The sequence below is a fragment of the Aethalodelphis obliquidens genome, unplaced genomic scaffold (genome assembly GCF_003676395.1).
Source record: "Aethalodelphis obliquidens isolate GAN/ISIS:26980383/991018 unplaced genomic scaffold, ASM367639v1 scaffold38, whole genome shotgun sequence".
Lineage (NCBI taxonomy): Eukaryota > Metazoa > Chordata > Mammalia > Artiodactyla > Delphinidae > Aethalodelphis > Aethalodelphis obliquidens.
The window spans coordinates 4,718,792-4,737,281 of NW_020837982.1; the positions used below are offsets into that span (position 1 = coordinate 4,718,792).

The following is an 18,490-nucleotide window of genomic DNA, read 5'->3' on the forward strand; positions in this document are numbered from 1 at the left end:
CCCATAAGTCCCTTAAGTTCTGCTTGCTTTTATTCAGTCCTTTTTCTTTCTATTCCTCAGACTTGATAATTTCCATTGTCCTATCTTCAAGTCTGATGATCTTTTCTCTTGCCTGCTCAAATCTGCCTCTGAATCTATCCAGTGAATTTTTAATTTTAGTTACTGTACTTTTCAGCTCCAGAAGCTCTTTTTTGGTTTCTTTTTAGATTTTCTATCTCCTTATTGACATTTCCATTTTGTTCACACATCATTTTCACAACTTCCTTCACGGTTTCCTTTAGTTCTTTGAACATCTTTAAGATGGTTGTTTTAAAGTCTTTGTATAGTATATCTGCCATTAGATCTTTTTCAGGGATGGTTTCTGCTATTTTTTTCCTTTGAATGGGTCATACTTTACTCTTTTTTGTATGCCTTGTGATTTTTTTGTTGAACAATAATAATGTGGTATTAGTGTGAATCTAATAATGTGGTAACTTTGGAAATCGGATTCTCCACCTTCCCCGGGGTTTACTATTTTTTTGTTATTGTTTTTGTTTTTCTGATTGCTGTAGGCCATCTCTGTGCCAAGGATCAGTCTGAGATATAAGCTTAAGGTCTTCTCAGGTCTTTTCTGAGCCTTTCCCTAGGCATATGTGGACATATTCTAATTTTCCCCCTATATGAGCTGCTTTTGAAGTCCTGTCTTTAATGTCTGACTCCCAAAAGGTGGAAAGGCAAAAAGTGAAGGGGGAGAAAAAAAGGGTGCTAGCCCTTTAAATCCCTGGATGTCACTTCAGCATGAGGGAGAGGGGCTTGCAACAAAGGGGAGAGATGCAGCAATACTGGCTGCCTGCCCCTTTGTCTGCACCTCTATGATCAGAAGTGGCACTCAGCTATCAGATCACAGATCCCTGATATCTGGAGGACAGGGTCTTTTTTGCCCACCCCATCTTATATGAGCCCTGTGCAAGCTACACCAGGAACATGTGCACAGCTGCCTACCATGTGGCTGAGGGGGAGGGATGGATAGCTACTAAGAGCTAAGAGCTGAAATTGACCACAATTTACCCTCCAGTTCTTCCTCTAGTAGTTGCAGGCCTTCAACAGACTCCAGAGTTCAAAAATAGTTAAGTCAGACAGATTCTGCCAGGTCAATTTGTTGTCCAGATAGAGAGCCAGATTCCTGGGGCTTCCTACTCCACTATCTTCCCAGAATCCTCTCCCAGCAGTAATAGGTATTTGACACTTTATTAGTCTCTGGAGTTTTATACTATAAAAAAACAACTTTTCAAAAACTTACTTTGGCAAAGTCAAGAATTGAGGCGTAATTGCTTTCTGTTTTTTTTTTTTTTTAATACCCTGAAGAATAACATCTGGGGGGGAAAAGTAAAATTATTAAAAGAAAAAAACCAAGTAAAATTATTTACCTAGCTTTAATAGATATACCTAATTTCATTATGTCTGCAATAATTAGTTTGCTTTTCATGTCAGATTTAAGAGGAATGCCTATTGTAGCTACCAGAAGCAGAACATGTCAGATAAATATAAAATAGAATCTGTGAATACATTCTTCAGAAACACAGAGTACTTCAGGGAAGTGAAAATTCTTACTCTTGTTGAGTGGCTAGGAAAAGAACCTTTCGAAGTGTGCACTTACCAATTTAAAGGGGCTACTCCATGCAGTGGCAGAACTCAAGAGGATGAAAGGATAGCTCACTACATCCCCTGGTGGCCACATCAAAATATTTATAAATAGCTGAAAGTTCTCTGGATCAGAATAGTAACCCATATGGTGGGAGGTGGAGATTCAGACTTCAGGAGGGCCAAAAGCAAAAGATGAAGAGCTTCACTATCATCAGTTAGAGACGGTTCTTAAATACATGGAAAGCTCTACTTTTGTAAATCAATCAATCACATACACACATATATTCTGCTATAAGTTCAATAAAAGGCCTCTCCATGAAATATTAATATCATCATTCTGTTTCTCAAAATAGAAAAGTGAGGTGAGGGGGGCATCTTACTATCAAATGGCTCTGAAAAAAAAGTTCCTTGTACTGTATCAGCAATTTTTCTATGAGATTGCTTCAAAATTAAAAAATATACATATGAGGATAAATTATCAGTTCATATTTACAGCAGACTTTTCCTCTTTACCACTTTTTTTTTTAAATTTTAAGTAGAATACTCTTATTCTCTAGGTTAACAAATTCTTTAACTAGAACATATACTCAGGTAGAAGTACATCTGTTTTCCTTCCACAGCCTAAAGATGGGCAATGTAGTATTTACTGTCATTATGATATTTAAATCCATACAAAAATTATTTCACTAAATAGGCTGAAATTAAATGAAGTCATATCTCAAGAGAACCTGACGAGGTACCAAAGAGAGATCTGGAAGAAAGAGTTGGCCACAAAATGAATGCATTAGTAACACAGTACCATTGTGAAATTATATCTTACACAAAGACATGCCCTGATTCCATGTTTTCTTTCAGCTGTCTTCAAGCTGTTTCCACTTGACTACTGCCCTGTTGCTTCACATGTTCAAAGGTGAACTCTTCATATGTGTTCACAGAAGTTCTCTTTTTCAACTATATCATTTCTAGTAAAGATATCAACCAATATTCTATTCTCTTTCATTCATTCATTCATTAAACCAGCACTTACTGAGTGGCAACTACAGGCTAATTGCTGTGGATACTGAGATAAAAGACACAGTCCCTGTCCTCATGCTGCTGTCAGTTGGAGGTGATTGCCCACCTCTAGCCATTTGCCTGCAACAGCTTCCTGAGTCATTTTCCTGCCTCCTCTCATACTGCATAACACTGCCAGACTCTTTTCTGGCATTCATGCCATTCTTCTAGACAAAGATCTATCAAATCAAAACTCCTCTGCTCTTAAGATACAGACAATCGTCTTCTTATTGTCCCTGGAACACATTAGCACCTACTTCCAGACTTCTGGGGATATCCTCCCACTCTCCCCATCCTCCTATATTTGGAATGCTCTTCTTCTGTTCTCCTATCTAATCCCATTCGTTCAAGACCCAACTCTTCCCAGGATATTTTCTGATACTCCTCTGGCCCACACTACTTGCTCTCTCTCTTCCCCACCTGCAACAAAACTTTCATTGTTAGGTTTGAAGTACTTAAGAGAAAATAACATGTTTTCAAAGGTGCAGAACTTTTTCAGTAGATGGTAAGTAATTCTTTATGTCTATGAAAAACTGAAGAGGAAGAAATTACGTTCTAAAACAGGAGAGGTTTAGGGCTAAACATGAAAAATAACTACACATTCAGAGTAATTAAAAATAGTAACAAATATTATACATGTTGCTTGAGTTGAAGGGAGAAAACATAAAAACTGTTCTGAGTGGCTTAAACATTCATTTGTCTAAAAAAAGTAGTACGGGGGGTGAGTGGGATTTCTTTGAGATGTTTGAAACTATATTATTGTACAATACTATAAATTGCTGAGCCAAAAGACAATTTCCTAAAGGTTATTCTTTCTCTTTACTTTATACAATTCTTAGCTTAGAGTTGATATATACAGAAATGTGAGAATTCTACTATAATTAAAATATTTTCTAAATTTAGATCTAAGGTACTTTGTTTCCTTCCACAACTAGTCACCTTAAAAAAGATGTCTTGGGATTTCAAGATTTATTTCAATGGCATCTTTCTTTTGCTCACTTTTACTTATTATCTTGCAATTTTATTAGGTTGACTCATATGAGATAACCATTTATAAATCAACATGATTGAATATTGGTGTGTTATATGGTTTCGTTTTACAGTCACCTTCCTGGCTGTTCCCCAGTCAGCAAAGTGGGTTATGACACAAGAAGACGAAAAGCTATCAGTTCATAAATATGCAAAAGAAAAGACTGGAGGGACTTCCCTGGTGGCACAGTGGTTAAGAATCTGCCTGCCAATGCAGGGGACATGGGTTCAAGTCCTGGTCCAGGAAGATCCCACATGCCACGGAGCAACTAAGCCCGTCAGCCACAACTACTGAGCCTGTGCTCTAGAGCCCGCGAGCCACAACTACTGAGCCCACGTGCCACAACTACTGAAGCCCACATGCCTAGAGCCCATACTCTGCAACAAGAGAAGCCACTGCAATGAGAAGCCCGCAAACTGCAACAAAGCCTGCTCGCTACAACTAGAGAAAGCCTGTGTGCAGCAACTAAGACCCAACGCAGCCAAAAATAAATAAATTTATAAAGAAAAAAAAGGAAAAGACTGGAACTGAATTTCATCCATTTATATTTTTATCAAAAAGGTAATAATACACAACCTGATTTTTAGTTCTACAATTACGTTTTTGTTTTTGTTTTGCGGTACAAGGGCCTCCCACTGTTGTGGCCTCTCCCGTTGTGAAGCCTGTGCTCCGGACGCGCAGGCTCAGCGGCCATGGCTCACGGGCCCAGCCGCTCCGCGTCATGTGGGATCTTCCTGGATCGGGGCACGAACCCGTGACCCCTGCATCAGCAGGCGGACTCTCAACCACTGCGCCACCAGGGAAGCCCAACAATTATGATTTTTTTTAATGCTTAACTCCTGGGAACAACAAAGCAGCGCCAGAATTAGATATCATAAAAAGGAGCTGGTGTGACATGAGTAGATCATTTGTTTTTTAATTATAGTAAAATATATATAACATAAAATTTGCCCTCTTAAATAACTGTTTTTAAGTGTACAAGGCATGAAGTAATTCACTGTTGTTCGTTGTTCAATTATCACTACTATCCATCTCTAGAACTTTTTTCTCTTCTAAAAATGAAATTCTGTACCCATTAAATAGCTCCCTATCCATCCTCCCCTATCCCCTGGCAACCAACATTCTACTTCCCATCTCTGAGAATCCGACTACAGTAGATACCTTATATAAGTGGAATTATACAATATGTAATCCTTCTGGGACTGCCTTTTTTCACTTAGCATAATGTCCTCAAGGTTCATCATAAATTGCAGGATTTCCTACTTTTTTAAGCCTGAATAATACTCCATTATATGTATATATTACATTTTGTTTATCCATTTATCTGTCTATGGATACTTGGGTTTCTTCTACCCTTTGGCTAATAACATTGCTATGAACATGGGTGCACAAATTTCTCAAGACCCTGCTTTTAGTTATTTTGAGTATATACTCAGAAAGGGAATTGCTGGATCATATGGTAATTTCTAATTTTTTCCCACACATTAACATTTATTAAACATTTTGAGTACTATACACGATAGAAATACTGGTTAGTTATTTCTTTATTAATCAACATTTGGGATGTTTCCAAGTTTAAAAAAATGTTGCAACAAATACTCTTGGGTCCATCTCTTTGTTCTGGATTAACTTCTAAAAGTGGAAGTTCTGGGTCCAAATCCAGAATATTTTGAATTTTAATTGATACTGCTAATTTACACTCTAAAAAGGTTGTACCAATTTATAAGGCAGAAAATGCTATTTTTTTGGATACTAATAATCTAAATCTTTGCTAACACAATGGTTAAAACGTGTTTTAACTTTCACTTTTTAATTCTGTGAAGTTTAGTTTCTAACTTACTAATTTTGGTTTCTAGCAATATTCACTCTCAATTCATTACCTTTGAATTCTTAATTTTAGTGTGCTTGTTACTAGATTACTCTTTTTTTTTGTAAAGAGCAGCCAATTCTTCCATCATTGTAACATCCATGGAATCTCACTGAAGATCAGAAACAGAAAATGAGACAGAATGAAGGGAGGTTGTGAACATGAACATTCTCCAAGAAAAGGGAAGAGTACCCCCAAAAGATTCAGAGATCGTCAAGGTTGCTACTCCCACCACATGCAGAGAGTGCGAGGGCTGACAGGCAAGGCTGCCTCCACGTCAGTTTCAAAGGTGCCAGGTAGGTGGGCCCTTGCCGAACACTGCATGGGTGGTAATCCAAGGGAGCCAGAAGTGCAGGGCTGCTCAGGTGATCCCTGGAGATGACACCACCACTCCAGTGAGTCCTGAAGGCAGGACTACTTCCCCACTGGGTTTAGAAGGCACAATATCAAACCAAAGAGGATTATTCTTGAGCCTTCAGATCTAATGGGATTTGTCTCAGTAAGTTTTGGACTTACTTGGGCCCTGTCATCTTTTCTTTCCTTTCTATTTCTCCCTTTTGGAATGGGAATGTCTAGCCTATGCCTGTCCTACCATTGTATTTTAAAGTGTATAATTAATCTGATTCCACAGGTTCATAGCTGGAGAGGAATTTTGCCGCAAGTCTCACCCATATCTTATTTAGATGATATTTAAGGATTTTTTTTTTTTTTTTTTGCGGTACGTGGGCCTCTCACTGTTGTGGCCTCTCCCGTTGCGGAGCACAGGCTCCGGACGCACAGGCTCTGGACTCACAGGCTCAGCGGCCATGGCTCACGGGCCCACCCGCTCCACGGCATGTGGGATCTTCCTGGACCGGGACACGGGCACGAACCTGTGTCCCCTGCATCGGCAGGCGGACTCTCAACTACTGCACCACCAGGGAAGCCCATTTAGATGATATTTAGATAAGACTTTGGACTTTAGAGTTGATGCTAGAATGAGTTAAGACCTTTGGGGCTGTTGGGATGTGATGAATATATTTTGTATGTGAGAAGGAGATGAATTTTGGGGGGCATGGGTGTAATGTTATGGACTAAATGTTTATGTGCCCCCCAAGTCTGTATGCTGAAGTCAACCTCCAATGTGATGATATTTGGAGATGGGAACCTTTGGGAGGAAATTAGGGTTAGATGATGTCATGAGGGTGTGGCCAACATGATAGGATTAGTGTACATTCAAGAAGAGGAAGAGAGCAGAGCACCCTCTCTCTTACAACCATGTGAGGACTCAGCAAGAAAGCAGCTGTCTACAAGCCAGGAAGAGGGTTCTCATCAGGAAGCAAATCTGCCAGCACATTGATCTTGGACTACTAGCTTCCAGAACCGTGAGAAACAAATGTCTGAAATTTAAGCCACTCAATCTATGGTATTTTGTTATAGGAGCCCAAGCTGACTAAGACAGGTTGTTTGTTTTTTTCTTGCTGAGTTGTAAAAGAGTTCTTTTTATATTCTGGATATTAATCCCTTATTAGCTACATGATTTGCAAATATCTTCTCCCATTCTGTGGGTTGCCTTTTCACTCTGTTGTTGTGTCCTTTGATGCACAGAAGTTTTAAATTTTGATGCAGTCTAATTTATCTATTTTTGTTTGTTTTTGCCTGTGAACATTGGTTTTTAAAGGTAGCATAGTTTGAGCTAATTATACTAAAAGATTACTTTTAACTTATGACTTTCCCAATAAATGACATTTGGTTAAAATAAGAGATTAATGCAACATCTTTTTTTATTACCTGGAATTGGTATTAGTTTCAATGATATACTGTTTTTATGGTTCTTAATGGTTTGACAATTCAGTGCTATGAATAAGAAAATAGACTTGCATTGCCTCATCATTATGTAATTTTGGGGGACAATTACCCCAGTAAATGCATAAAGAAATTAACCCAGAGATCTTTAAATCTGGCCTAACAGAAAATTTAAGAATCCTTTGGAATCCTTTTTCATTCTAATGGGAATAAGGTTATGATGTCTCTGGTAAACAATGAGCTAAAATTTCTTCTAGGTTTCTGTCTTGCAGTCCTATGCAAAAGAATGACACTTCACTGTCAGATCTTCCCTAAGAGACAGTGAGAAATTAAGCTTTAAGCCTAAATTTTTGTAATAAGGCAGGAAAAATATTGCCAATAACCTCAGTTACTGATGAAAGGAAACTATTTTTATACTAAGCAGTGGTTTACACAAGCGAGGTATATATATATATCAACAAATACACGATAATTTATCATTAAGGAAGCATGCCCTTTAGCCAGCTTCTCCACAATGAACACATTTATTGTATCCGTTCTCAGTATCATCTAGTGATTGAGTTCAGAGGACACAAATTTGGTAGCATTTAAATGACCATCTAGAACTTACCAAGACTATTTCTTGTGGGAGGGAGTTGATTAAAAAAAAAACATTTTATTTCACAGACATTTAAACAAATATTTTTAAAAGGCACTTATTTCTTACAAAAGATGTACCCTATTGTGTCACAGTATAATAATGTTTATAACAGGAAAGTTGAATTCCATGCAATCTTGAGAAATTAAAATATCATATAATATAGTTTGTTGCATACAACATTGACATTGCTATTACAGACTTTCAAAGTTCTAAGGATTTCAGTGAATTCTGAACTATTGAATCTTTAATACTACCATAAAAAATTTTAAAGAAGATAACAGAAATGTTATTATATATGTCCTAGATGTCTCTCATAATTTTTTTCTTTTAATGGCAGCAGGTATTGGTATCCTTATAACATGCCCACTATTCCATGAGAGGGAGAAAAAAAGTTTCATTGTATTTTAAAAGATTGGGTAAGTTACTTAGTATATTCTTTGTATTGAGGAAGTGAAATATTAACCAATCTGTAAAAATTGCCAAGACCTATCAAAATGAATGACAAAAATAAGTATAAAACCAAAGGCTGAAATGTTCCTTAGTTGACATTTTCCTAAAAGGTAAGGAAAATTTGCTTTTTTATTACCCAAGACAGTTCTAGAGACTTGGGTCAAAGCTGGGCCAATACTGGCCTTTCTGCATTAAAAAAAGAGAAATCTACCACTTAATTAGTTACTTTATTTACTGAGGTATAACTGACGTACAACATTATATTAGTTTCAGGTGCACAACATAATGCAGTCTACCATTTAAAATCTTTCTGAGTCAGTAACTGGATTCTTAATTTTTTTGGCTGCATTGGGTCTTGGTTGCTGGGCATGGGCTTTTCTCTAGTTGTGGTGAGCGGGGGCTACTCCTCGTTGCAGTGCGAGGGTTTCTCATTGTGGTGCATTCTCTTGCTGCGGAGCACCGGCTCTAGGCACGTGGGCTTCAGTAGTTGCAGCACACGGGCTCAGTAGTTGTGGCTCACAGGCTCTAGAGCGCAGGCTCAGTAGTTGTGGCGCATGGGCTTAGTTGCTCCACGGCATGTGGGATCTCCCTGGACCAGGGCTCAAACCCACGTCCCCTGCATTGGCAGGCAGATTCTCAACCACTGTGCCACCAGGGAAGTCCCAGTAACTGAATTCTTAAAGTAATTCCATTTTGAGAGACCAACTAAGCATCTTGGAAAACGAGGATCAACTAATATGACAAGACTGAGAAAGAATTAGAGAAAACACACTAACTACAGAAATACTATAGGATGTAATGAACAAACATACCTCCTGGGCTGTGATCGGCATTCCTCCTCCCCACTGTCTGCCTCCTGTATAGACAGAAAAATGAGAAAAAAAACTTTAAAATCTGAGGTCTCATATCATAATACCAACAATGTAATTTTACTAAGCTTTACTTGTAGGAATATCTCATTGATGCCGTGTACTTAAACTAAATTCTCTCCATAAAAAGTGACTTCAACCAATCCAGGGAGTTGATATATATCAACATAATTTACTCCTGGAGGAAACTTTCACAATAGTCTACAAATTTTTTTAATAACAAAGTGCTCATAATTAAAAGAATTACCTCTGAAAACCAACTGAAGACGCTATGTTACTGTTATGTTACTTAAAATTAAAATGAGTGGGTATTCTGACTTTCACCAACAAATCTCATCAAGATGGTCTATTAATGATTCTGATCCCCAAAGAACCACCTAAACAATGAACACCATCTTGCAAAGTGCTCATGATCACGTCACCATTACCTTAATGGCTACTACTTATTGAGTATTTATAACATGCCAGGTGCCTTGCTCAACACTTTAAGTACATTGTCCAACTTATTCCTTATAAACTCAGAAGGTTGACGGTACCCTAGTTACACTGATTCTAACACATACACATAAATTGGGATAAATTTACAATCAATGTGACTAAAAAGCATTGAATCATAGTTTAATTGCAATATTTATTTTTTTTAGTGGCACATAAAGTAACTGAGGGTGTTATGGCAATTTAGGCTCAATTAAATATGAATATTTTACAGAAACTGAAATTCACAGAAAGGAAAGAAGTTGCTCAAGGAAAACTCATGTAGTAAAGCTAGAATTAAAACTGATAAAATACTGCCTCCCCACACATTGAAAAAGCATATCATTCACCCCTGCCTAACCTAGGTTAGGAATTATTATATGTTAAGATACTATACAGATCTTCATGGAGACAAGAATAGCAACATGAAGGAAAGTGAGAAAAGATGAGATAATTAATGATAGTGAGGTGCGAACTTTTTCTTTAAGTTTGTTCTCTGACATTTTATATTTGCACTCTGGTCACTTTTGCCCTATTTGGCAAACACAAAAATAGGAGGAGCAAAACAATCTCAAACAATACGTGTACCGTCTGCCGATAAGTCACCTACATTTTCGAGTTTATGGAACCATCCCCATTCACCTCTACATCATTCTACCTCCATTCCTGGGCAGCCACAGCCAGCTCTATAACTTTTATTCCCATTTCATTTTCATTATTGATTTCAGGTATGCCCATTATCTTGCACAAAGGGAAGAAGACAGCAAAGATCCTACCCTCGGAGGGAGGACAGGGGAGGTGTCATGGTATATTACACTCTGCCTACAGGGGAAGTTTTAGGTTCAGAAGTATGCCCTTTAGGAAGTGAAAAGAATGGTGCTAAAATGAAAAGAACCGATCGTCTCTACAGTCAATAATCAGAACCTGGAAAGTTTGCAAGAATGAAAATGAGAAGACTCATAAGCAAAGATAAATGTTAGATTTTGGAGCCCAAGGGAATTGTAATAAATAGAAATGATTTCCTGGAATCTCATTTAACAAATTATTCTTCATTATTGTTATCAGTGGTTAATAGATCTCTACTTCTGATGTATTCTTCTCATTTTTTAATTGTATGAAAAATTATATGACAATAGATATATTTAAAATACATGTAAATTATAAGGCACAATAATAAAATGAATACCTGTGAACAACATTCTACTTAAAAGCTAGAATAGTACCAATACCTTTGCATTTACCTGTGTGCTTATTTCCTATCTCCCATTCTTATCCTTCGCCCAAGATGTGAGTACTATCTTGAATTTTAAAAAAAATATTTATTTATTTATTTATTTTGTGGCACGTGGGCCTCTCACTGTTGTGACCTCTCCCGTTGCGGAGCACAGGCTCCAGACGTGCAGGCTCAGCGGCCATGGCTCACGGGCCCAGCCGCTCCGCGGCATGTGGGATCTTCCCGGACCGGGGCACGAACCCGTGTCCCCTGCATCGGCAGGCAGACTCTCTAACACTGCGCCACCAGGGAAGCCCTTATTTATTTATTTATTTGGCTGCCCCGGGTCTTAGTTGCAGGACGTGGGATCTTCATTGCCCTGTGCGGGATCTTATGTTGCGGCATGCAGGATCTTTACTTGTGGCATGCGGGATCTAGTTCCCTGACAAGGGATTGAACCCGGGTCCCCTGCATTGGGAGTGCAGAGTCTTAACCACTGGACCACCAGGGAAGTCCCACTATCTTGAATTTTAAGTTTATAATTTTCTTGCTTTCATTTTACTATAAAAAATTTCATACATACAGAAAAGCTGAAACATCTTATAGTGAACATGTGTATCCACCATCTGGATTCTACCAGTAACATTTTTTTATATTTGCGTTATCACTTCTCTATTCATCTTTCTGCCTCACTGATCAATCCATCTTATTCTTCTGTTGCATTTCAAAGTAGTTTACAGTGTACTTGCCCTTAAATGCACATAATTAGAATGCGGTATTACAGTTCTTTCTTTTCTTTTAAGGTAAAATGTATATACAATGAAATAAATGCACAAATCTTAAGTGCACCATTCAATGAGTTTTGACAAATGTATGTATCTGTGTAACTCAAACTTTTACCAAGAAATGCAACATTTCTATCAGCTCAGAAATTTCTCTCATTTAATACCTGGCACAACCTAGAGGCAGCCACTGTTCTTACTTTTCTTCCGCCACAATTTTTTTCCATCAAAAATTAGTATATAGCATATGACTCCATTTAAATGGTTTCCCTGTTCACATAAATAGAATCATATAGTATGTACTCTTTTGTGTGTGGCTTCTTTCACTCAGCATAATGTTTTTGAGATTCACCTATGCTGTTGTATGTAAAAGGAGTTCATTCCTTTTTATTCCTGAGGATTCCATTGTATGAATATACCACAGTTTGTTTATTCATCTCCTATTGATATATATACCCTGGATGTTTGAGTTTTTGCCTATTATGAATAAAACTTTTACATAAGCATTCTTTGCTGTTTTTTTGGTGGACATGTGCTTTTGGTTTTTTGTAGGTCATGGAACACATGCACGTGTAATTTTAGAGAAAATTACCAGGGCTTCCAAAGTGCTTATACCACTTTACATGCTTATCAACAATGTGTGAGAGTTGTAACTGAAGTCTAATTGGAAATTTTTTTCTCCTATAGTTACTGTTTTCTATGTCTTCAGAAACCTTTGCCTACCCTTTAGTCACAAAGATACTCTATAATATTTTCTTATTAAAACCTTTATGGTTTTATGTATAAGGTCTATGATCTATCCTGAATAAATATTTGTATGTGGTGTGAGATGGGGTGGAGGCTCTTTTTTTTCCCCATATCGATTTCAAGTTTTCAAGCACATTTATTGAAAAGACTTTCCTTTCTCCATTTGATAACTTGGCTCTATGTAAAAAATCAAATGACAGTGTAAGTGAGGTCTACTTCTGGGTTCTTTATTCTGTTCCATTGATCTATTTGTCATTCTTTATGCCAGTACTATATCTTTATTACTATAGCTCATAGTAAGTTTTGAAAGAAATATAAATCCTTTAACTTGATTCTTATTTTTCAGGATACCTTTATCTTCTAGTAAGACATTTTATCTTGAAATCTACTTTATCTAATATTAACATAGCTATTCCAGACTTATGCTCACTGATTGCAAGGTATATTTTTCAATCTCTTTATAACTTAAAGAATGTCTTTTATAGACAGAATGTAGTTGGATCTTGCTTTATTTTACCCATTGTGACAATCTTTGCCTTTTAATTGTAGTGGTTAGTCCTTAACATTTAATGTAATTACTGATATAGTTAGTAACATGGTAGAACCAAATCCATTTATTTTCTGTTTGTCCCCTATACCTTTATACCTCTGTTTCTCCTTTTTCTGTCTTATTTTGTATTATTTGAATATTTTTTAGAATTTCATTTTAATTTACATATTGGTTCTTTGCATTGTTTTTTATTCCACTATTAAAAAAATTACATGATGTCTATATTGTTAAACAATATATTATTTAGTTTTGATTGTTTGGGGGCTTTAAAAATTGTATTACATTTATGCAGTCTTCCCAATATGTTTATTATTTTTTTATTTTTTGTCACACATACACACTGTATTTTATTTTTACACCAATATGTTTTTTAAAAACTAAATATTATGCTAATAAGATTCATCCACTTATTACCTATAGCTACAGTTCATTCATTTTTTTGCTGGGGTAAAAGACTGCATTATAGGAATATATCAAAGTTTACCCATTCGACTCAGATAGATTGGACTGTTCCTGTTTTTGGTGACATCAACCATGCTGCTATAACTTCCTTGAAATGTCTTTTGGCCTCCATGCACAAGGGTGTCAATGGGATATAGGTATACCTAAGGTACCTAGGAGTAGAAATGAAGAGTCACAGAATAACTAAAGGTACAAGTTTACCAGGTAGTGACAAATTATTTCCTAAAGTAGTTGTGCCAATCTATACTCTCACCAGGAAGGAGTGAGAGTTTCAGTTGTGCTAAATCCTAGCCAACACTTAAAATCATCAGATGTTTTCTTTTTCTTTTTTGCCAATCTAGTGTTATATGTATCTCACCATGGTCTTAATTTGCTGTGCCTTGACTACTAGTAAGGTTGAGTACCCTTTTAGATGTTTATGGGCTATTACTAACTTAATATCCTTTCCCTCATACATAAAATGAGCTGACCAAAAAGAGATAATTCAAATTATTTTCAGCTTTTTTGGTAGATTTTTCTACCTATGAGAATTGTGATGAGAAATAAAAAGCAAAAATACCCTTGATGTTTCCTTAGAGGCCACAAACAGCTAAAACCAGTTACATCTATAGAGGTAAACTAACATCTATTTTACACTACTATGGGCCAGGTACTTTATATGTTATTTTATTTAATGTGCACCACAACCCTATGCAGCTTGCTAAAGGTCACAATGCCAATAAATGCCACGTGGAGTCATGATTTGAACTCAGGTCTACATTTCTGCTATAACCAGATGCTTCTTAACTAAGAATCTGCATTTGGTACCTATACCCCGGGACAGTGGTTAGGAAGGGAACTGCAGAAAAAAGCATAACTTTTCTCATGGCTTATAATAAAGTAATATCCTTTGTCACCTTTCTTCTATGACTTTTACACTTTAAAATAGTGCCAAAGGAGTGGAAATTCCTTTGGGCCACAAAAAAAGCAAGTCAGAGAAGTGTTTCTAACACAAGATACCCACATGACTTTTTTTTCTTTCTTTCTTAGATTAATATTACAATAGTCAGGCCAATGAATGATTTGCTTCCCTTTCATCTTACTTGGAAAAAGAGATTTAGAAAACAAAAACAAAAACAACTCAGTATGTCAAGGCATTATAGGCCTAAGGTAAAGTGGATTTTTTTTTAATGAAGAGTGTTGATTATGCTTATTTCAATGGAATTCACTGCCAAAAACGCAAAGATACAACATTGCTTATTCAGCAAGATTAATTACCAGATAATACAGTTATCTTGAATAGTGGCATTTAAATGGTAGGTAAAGGGAGAATGCTTACCATTCTATTGTAACAAGTGCATACACCAGACCATATATAACCACCTACCTTGTCAAGTAACTTCACATATTGTTAGTTAAAAAAAAAGAAAAAGAAAAAAGGAATGCCAGTAGTCAACATGCTCAGAACATTAGAAATCACAAGGAGAAAAGTGTAGAGATAAACATTAGTTTCTTCTTAGTAAACAGAGTAATTTCTGATGTATAAGGAGAACTAATTAATTAAATGATTAAATATATGTTTGTTGACTTTTTTTAATATTCCAGAGTCCTATTGTTAAGTAGTTTTTATTTAAAGAATATAATTTCTTCTTGATGTTCTTAAGAAAAATTTGACCTATAAACAATATGGTGTGAGATTCTGAATGTGCATTTAATTTTAGGGTATTCAGAAAACACTGACTCAAAAAGACACATGCACCCCAATGTTCATAGCAGCATTATTTACAATAGCCAAGATATGGCAGCAATCTAAGTGTCCATCAACAGATGAATGGATAAAGAAGATGTGGCATGTATATATATATATATATAAATATATATATATATATATATAAAATAGAATATTACTCAGCCATAAAAAAGAATGAAATTCTGCCATTTGCAACAACATGGATGAACCTAGAAGGTATTATGCTCAGTGAAATAAGTTAGAGAAAGACAAATATTCTATGTTATCACTTATATATGGAATCTAAAAAATAAAATAAACAAATGTTTGTAACAAAACAGAAACACACTCATAGATATAGGGTACAAACTGGTGGTTACCAGTGGAGGTGGGGGAAGGGGGTGGGTAAGATAGGTGTATGGGATTGAGAGATACAAACTACTATGTATAATAAGTAAAAAGGATATATTATACAGCGCAGGGAAATATAGCCATTATTTTGTAATAACTTTAAGTGAAGTATAATCTATAAAAATATTGAATCACTAATGTGGTACACCTGAAACTAATATAATATTGTAAATCAACTATACTTCAATTAAAAAATAAAATACATAATTTTAGGGTACTCGGGAACCATTAAGTATGAATTGAAAAATTAATGTATTCTTATTAATCTACTTAATACCTGAGCATAAAAGTAGGTAACTAAGTAAAAGATGTTTGGAAAAAACGTAAGCACCCAAGTCGTATTTGCTGAGAAGTAGGCTGGAAGTGCTGCCAGCCTTGAAAAACACCAGGCTAGGTAGGTGTTAAGCAATAATTTCCCAAGCTTTATTGTTGCAAGATTCTTTACACTCTCCATACACTCCAATCCAAGTGGACTCATTCATCAGTTTTCAAAAGCAACTATTAACTTCCTTTGTCTGTGCTGTTTCATCATCCTGGAAGGCCCCTCTCCCCTCTCCTATATCCTTCCCTAGCATTCAAAGCTGGTTTCAAAAGCCAGTAGTTCATGGTATTTCTTCTATCACTTTACTGATAGGCTGTCTGCCTCCCTCCAAACCTGACCGTCACTGTGCATGTTTCCTGTGGCACTACCGAGATCTGTTTCTGGGTTACCACTGGGTTCTTGTTTTATGTTCCATTATCAGACTGTAATCTGCCTTATTTTCCCTTTGCATCTCACTCTGCGTTTAGCACAATGCCCTAGGTGCAGATGGAACTCGATAAAGAGTTGAATGAATGTGTGATTAGAGCGGTGAACTAAAACCATGTGAACACTTGGAGCTAATTGGCTGTGCATTCTCAGCTAGTGAGGACTATGCCAGTTATGTTTTCTCCTTAGCCGGTTAAAAGAATAGTTTTTGTTGCTCAGGAGTTAGCCTGTGACGAAGATCTGGAAGTAATACCTTAGGTTTTCCCTTTGGTTAAACAGACAGAATCATTCACTTGCTCTCATTTATGTATTCATTCACTCATTCAACACTAACTGACTACCTATTATGTGTCAGGTACTAGGCACCAGGAATTAAAATTAAGCAAAACTGCCCTTATCCTTGGATAGTTCACATTGTATTAGGGGAGACAGTTCCATAAGCCAAAAAATCATAATGATATGTCATTTGGCTTACAGCAGCGGATATTCAAAATGCTATAGAAACAACAGAGGAGGAAATGACTAACTGTGGGGCTTGGATATGCTTCATAGAAGTTAATTTTCAGGCTGGGCTTGAATTAGTGGGTTTGTGTTGGATGGAAAATAGAAGGAAAGAGTATTTCAGGCAGAAACGTTGGCAAAAGGAACAGAAAGAGGAGTAAGAGTCTGGACATTTAGGGAATGGTGAGCAGCTATGAATTGCTGGAGCAAAGGTACGGGTATTGGGGGTTAAGGCTATCAAGTAATATTGATGTTACGAGTCCATAAAGGTAGGAATATTAAGATAACAGTCCTATGATCACAAAAAGTGGTTGTGGATTATCCATTAACTGGACTTCAGATTATCCTTCAGTCACTTCTGCCCCTGGGAGAAAATTAATACTGGGAGGTGTCTGTCAGACAGGATAAAGTAATCTGGTAGTCTTCCTAAGAATGGACGTGAGCTTCGAAATCAGAAGAGTCCTGCTTCTGGCTTTTGGAAGAAGCAAACAGGCTTAGGAGGAAGTAAAGGCACCATTTTGCCACTTGGTTACTGGTAAGAGAAGGCTTAGATTCTCTCCTAGAAACAAGAGACAAAGAAGATGGGGATGGAACCAGCAGTTTGGGTTATCCATTGCTTAATAACAAACTACTAATTTATTATATTTCATGATTTCATGGGTAAGAAATTCAAGCAGTACTTAGCTAGGCAATTCTTCTGCTCCACATGGCATTGCTAAAGGTCAGTCAGTGCTACTCAGGTGGTATTTAGCTAGAAGATGGGCCAGTAGTCAGGGTCCAGGCAGCTTTACTCACATGTCTGACATCTCAGCCTGGAAAACTGGAAAGCGGGGCTCAAGTGGAAAGTCAACTAGAACATCTATGGATTGGGCCTTCTCAAAGTCCATTGTGGCCTCAGGGTTGGTCTTTTCGCATGGAGGCTTAGAACTCCAAAAGGCTAGGCTCAGAGCTGGCACAGTGTCACTTCTGCCATGCTCTGTTGGTGTATTAAAGAAGTCTAGCCCAGGTTCAAGGAGAGGGGAATTAGACACTATCTCTCAGTGGGAGAAATAGCAAAGAATCTGCAGCCATCTTTAATCAACTCTACCAATTCTGGTGACCAGCTAGTAAGTATGTAGGCAAGAGAGTTAATGAAGTAGAACTTCTAAAGACTAGGGCCATAGAGATATCCAGGAGAGTAAAGAATAAAGAAGATGATTCTTATGTCAGTACAAGATGCACTGAAGGCCACAGGGATACTTTTATAGGCTGGTGTCTATAACGAAGTGTCCTCCCATTTGGAAGGCTGAAGATCAGAAAGGACCTGCAAGTGTGGTCACACACACACTCTACTGTCCAGGACCAGAATGAATAACCTGGGCACTCACATCTGAGAAGCTGGTCTGTAAGAAGGTCAGACACCATCAAATCAGCAGTCCCAATATAATTTGACTTTGTTTTAAAGTCTAGCTTAAATTGAGGTGAATAGTACTTGCTGGTATTAGGAACCAAAACAGAGAGTCAATCTAGTCATATTTTAGAGAGATGTAACATGCATTAAAGTAAAATATGGAAGCCAGAATACAGTGCAATACTTA

At 37.0% G+C, this 18,490-nt stretch overlaps 1 protein-coding gene across 3 annotated transcripts in view; it reads right to left on the reverse strand.

Moving 5' to 3' along the window:
* Positions 1 to 18,490, reverse strand: part of SSH2 (slingshot protein phosphatase 2) — a 247,840-nt gene that overhangs the window by 137,515 nt on the left and 91,835 nt on the right. For all 3 annotated transcript variants that reach the window (XM_027130501.1, XM_027130496.1, XM_027130499.1), the window contains one exon: positions 9,261 to 9,304. In XM_027130501.1, coding sequence (XP_026986302.1) covers positions 9,261 to 9,304 — 44 coding nt within the window. The remainder of the gene's footprint in view (positions 1 to 9,260; positions 9,305 to 18,490) is intronic.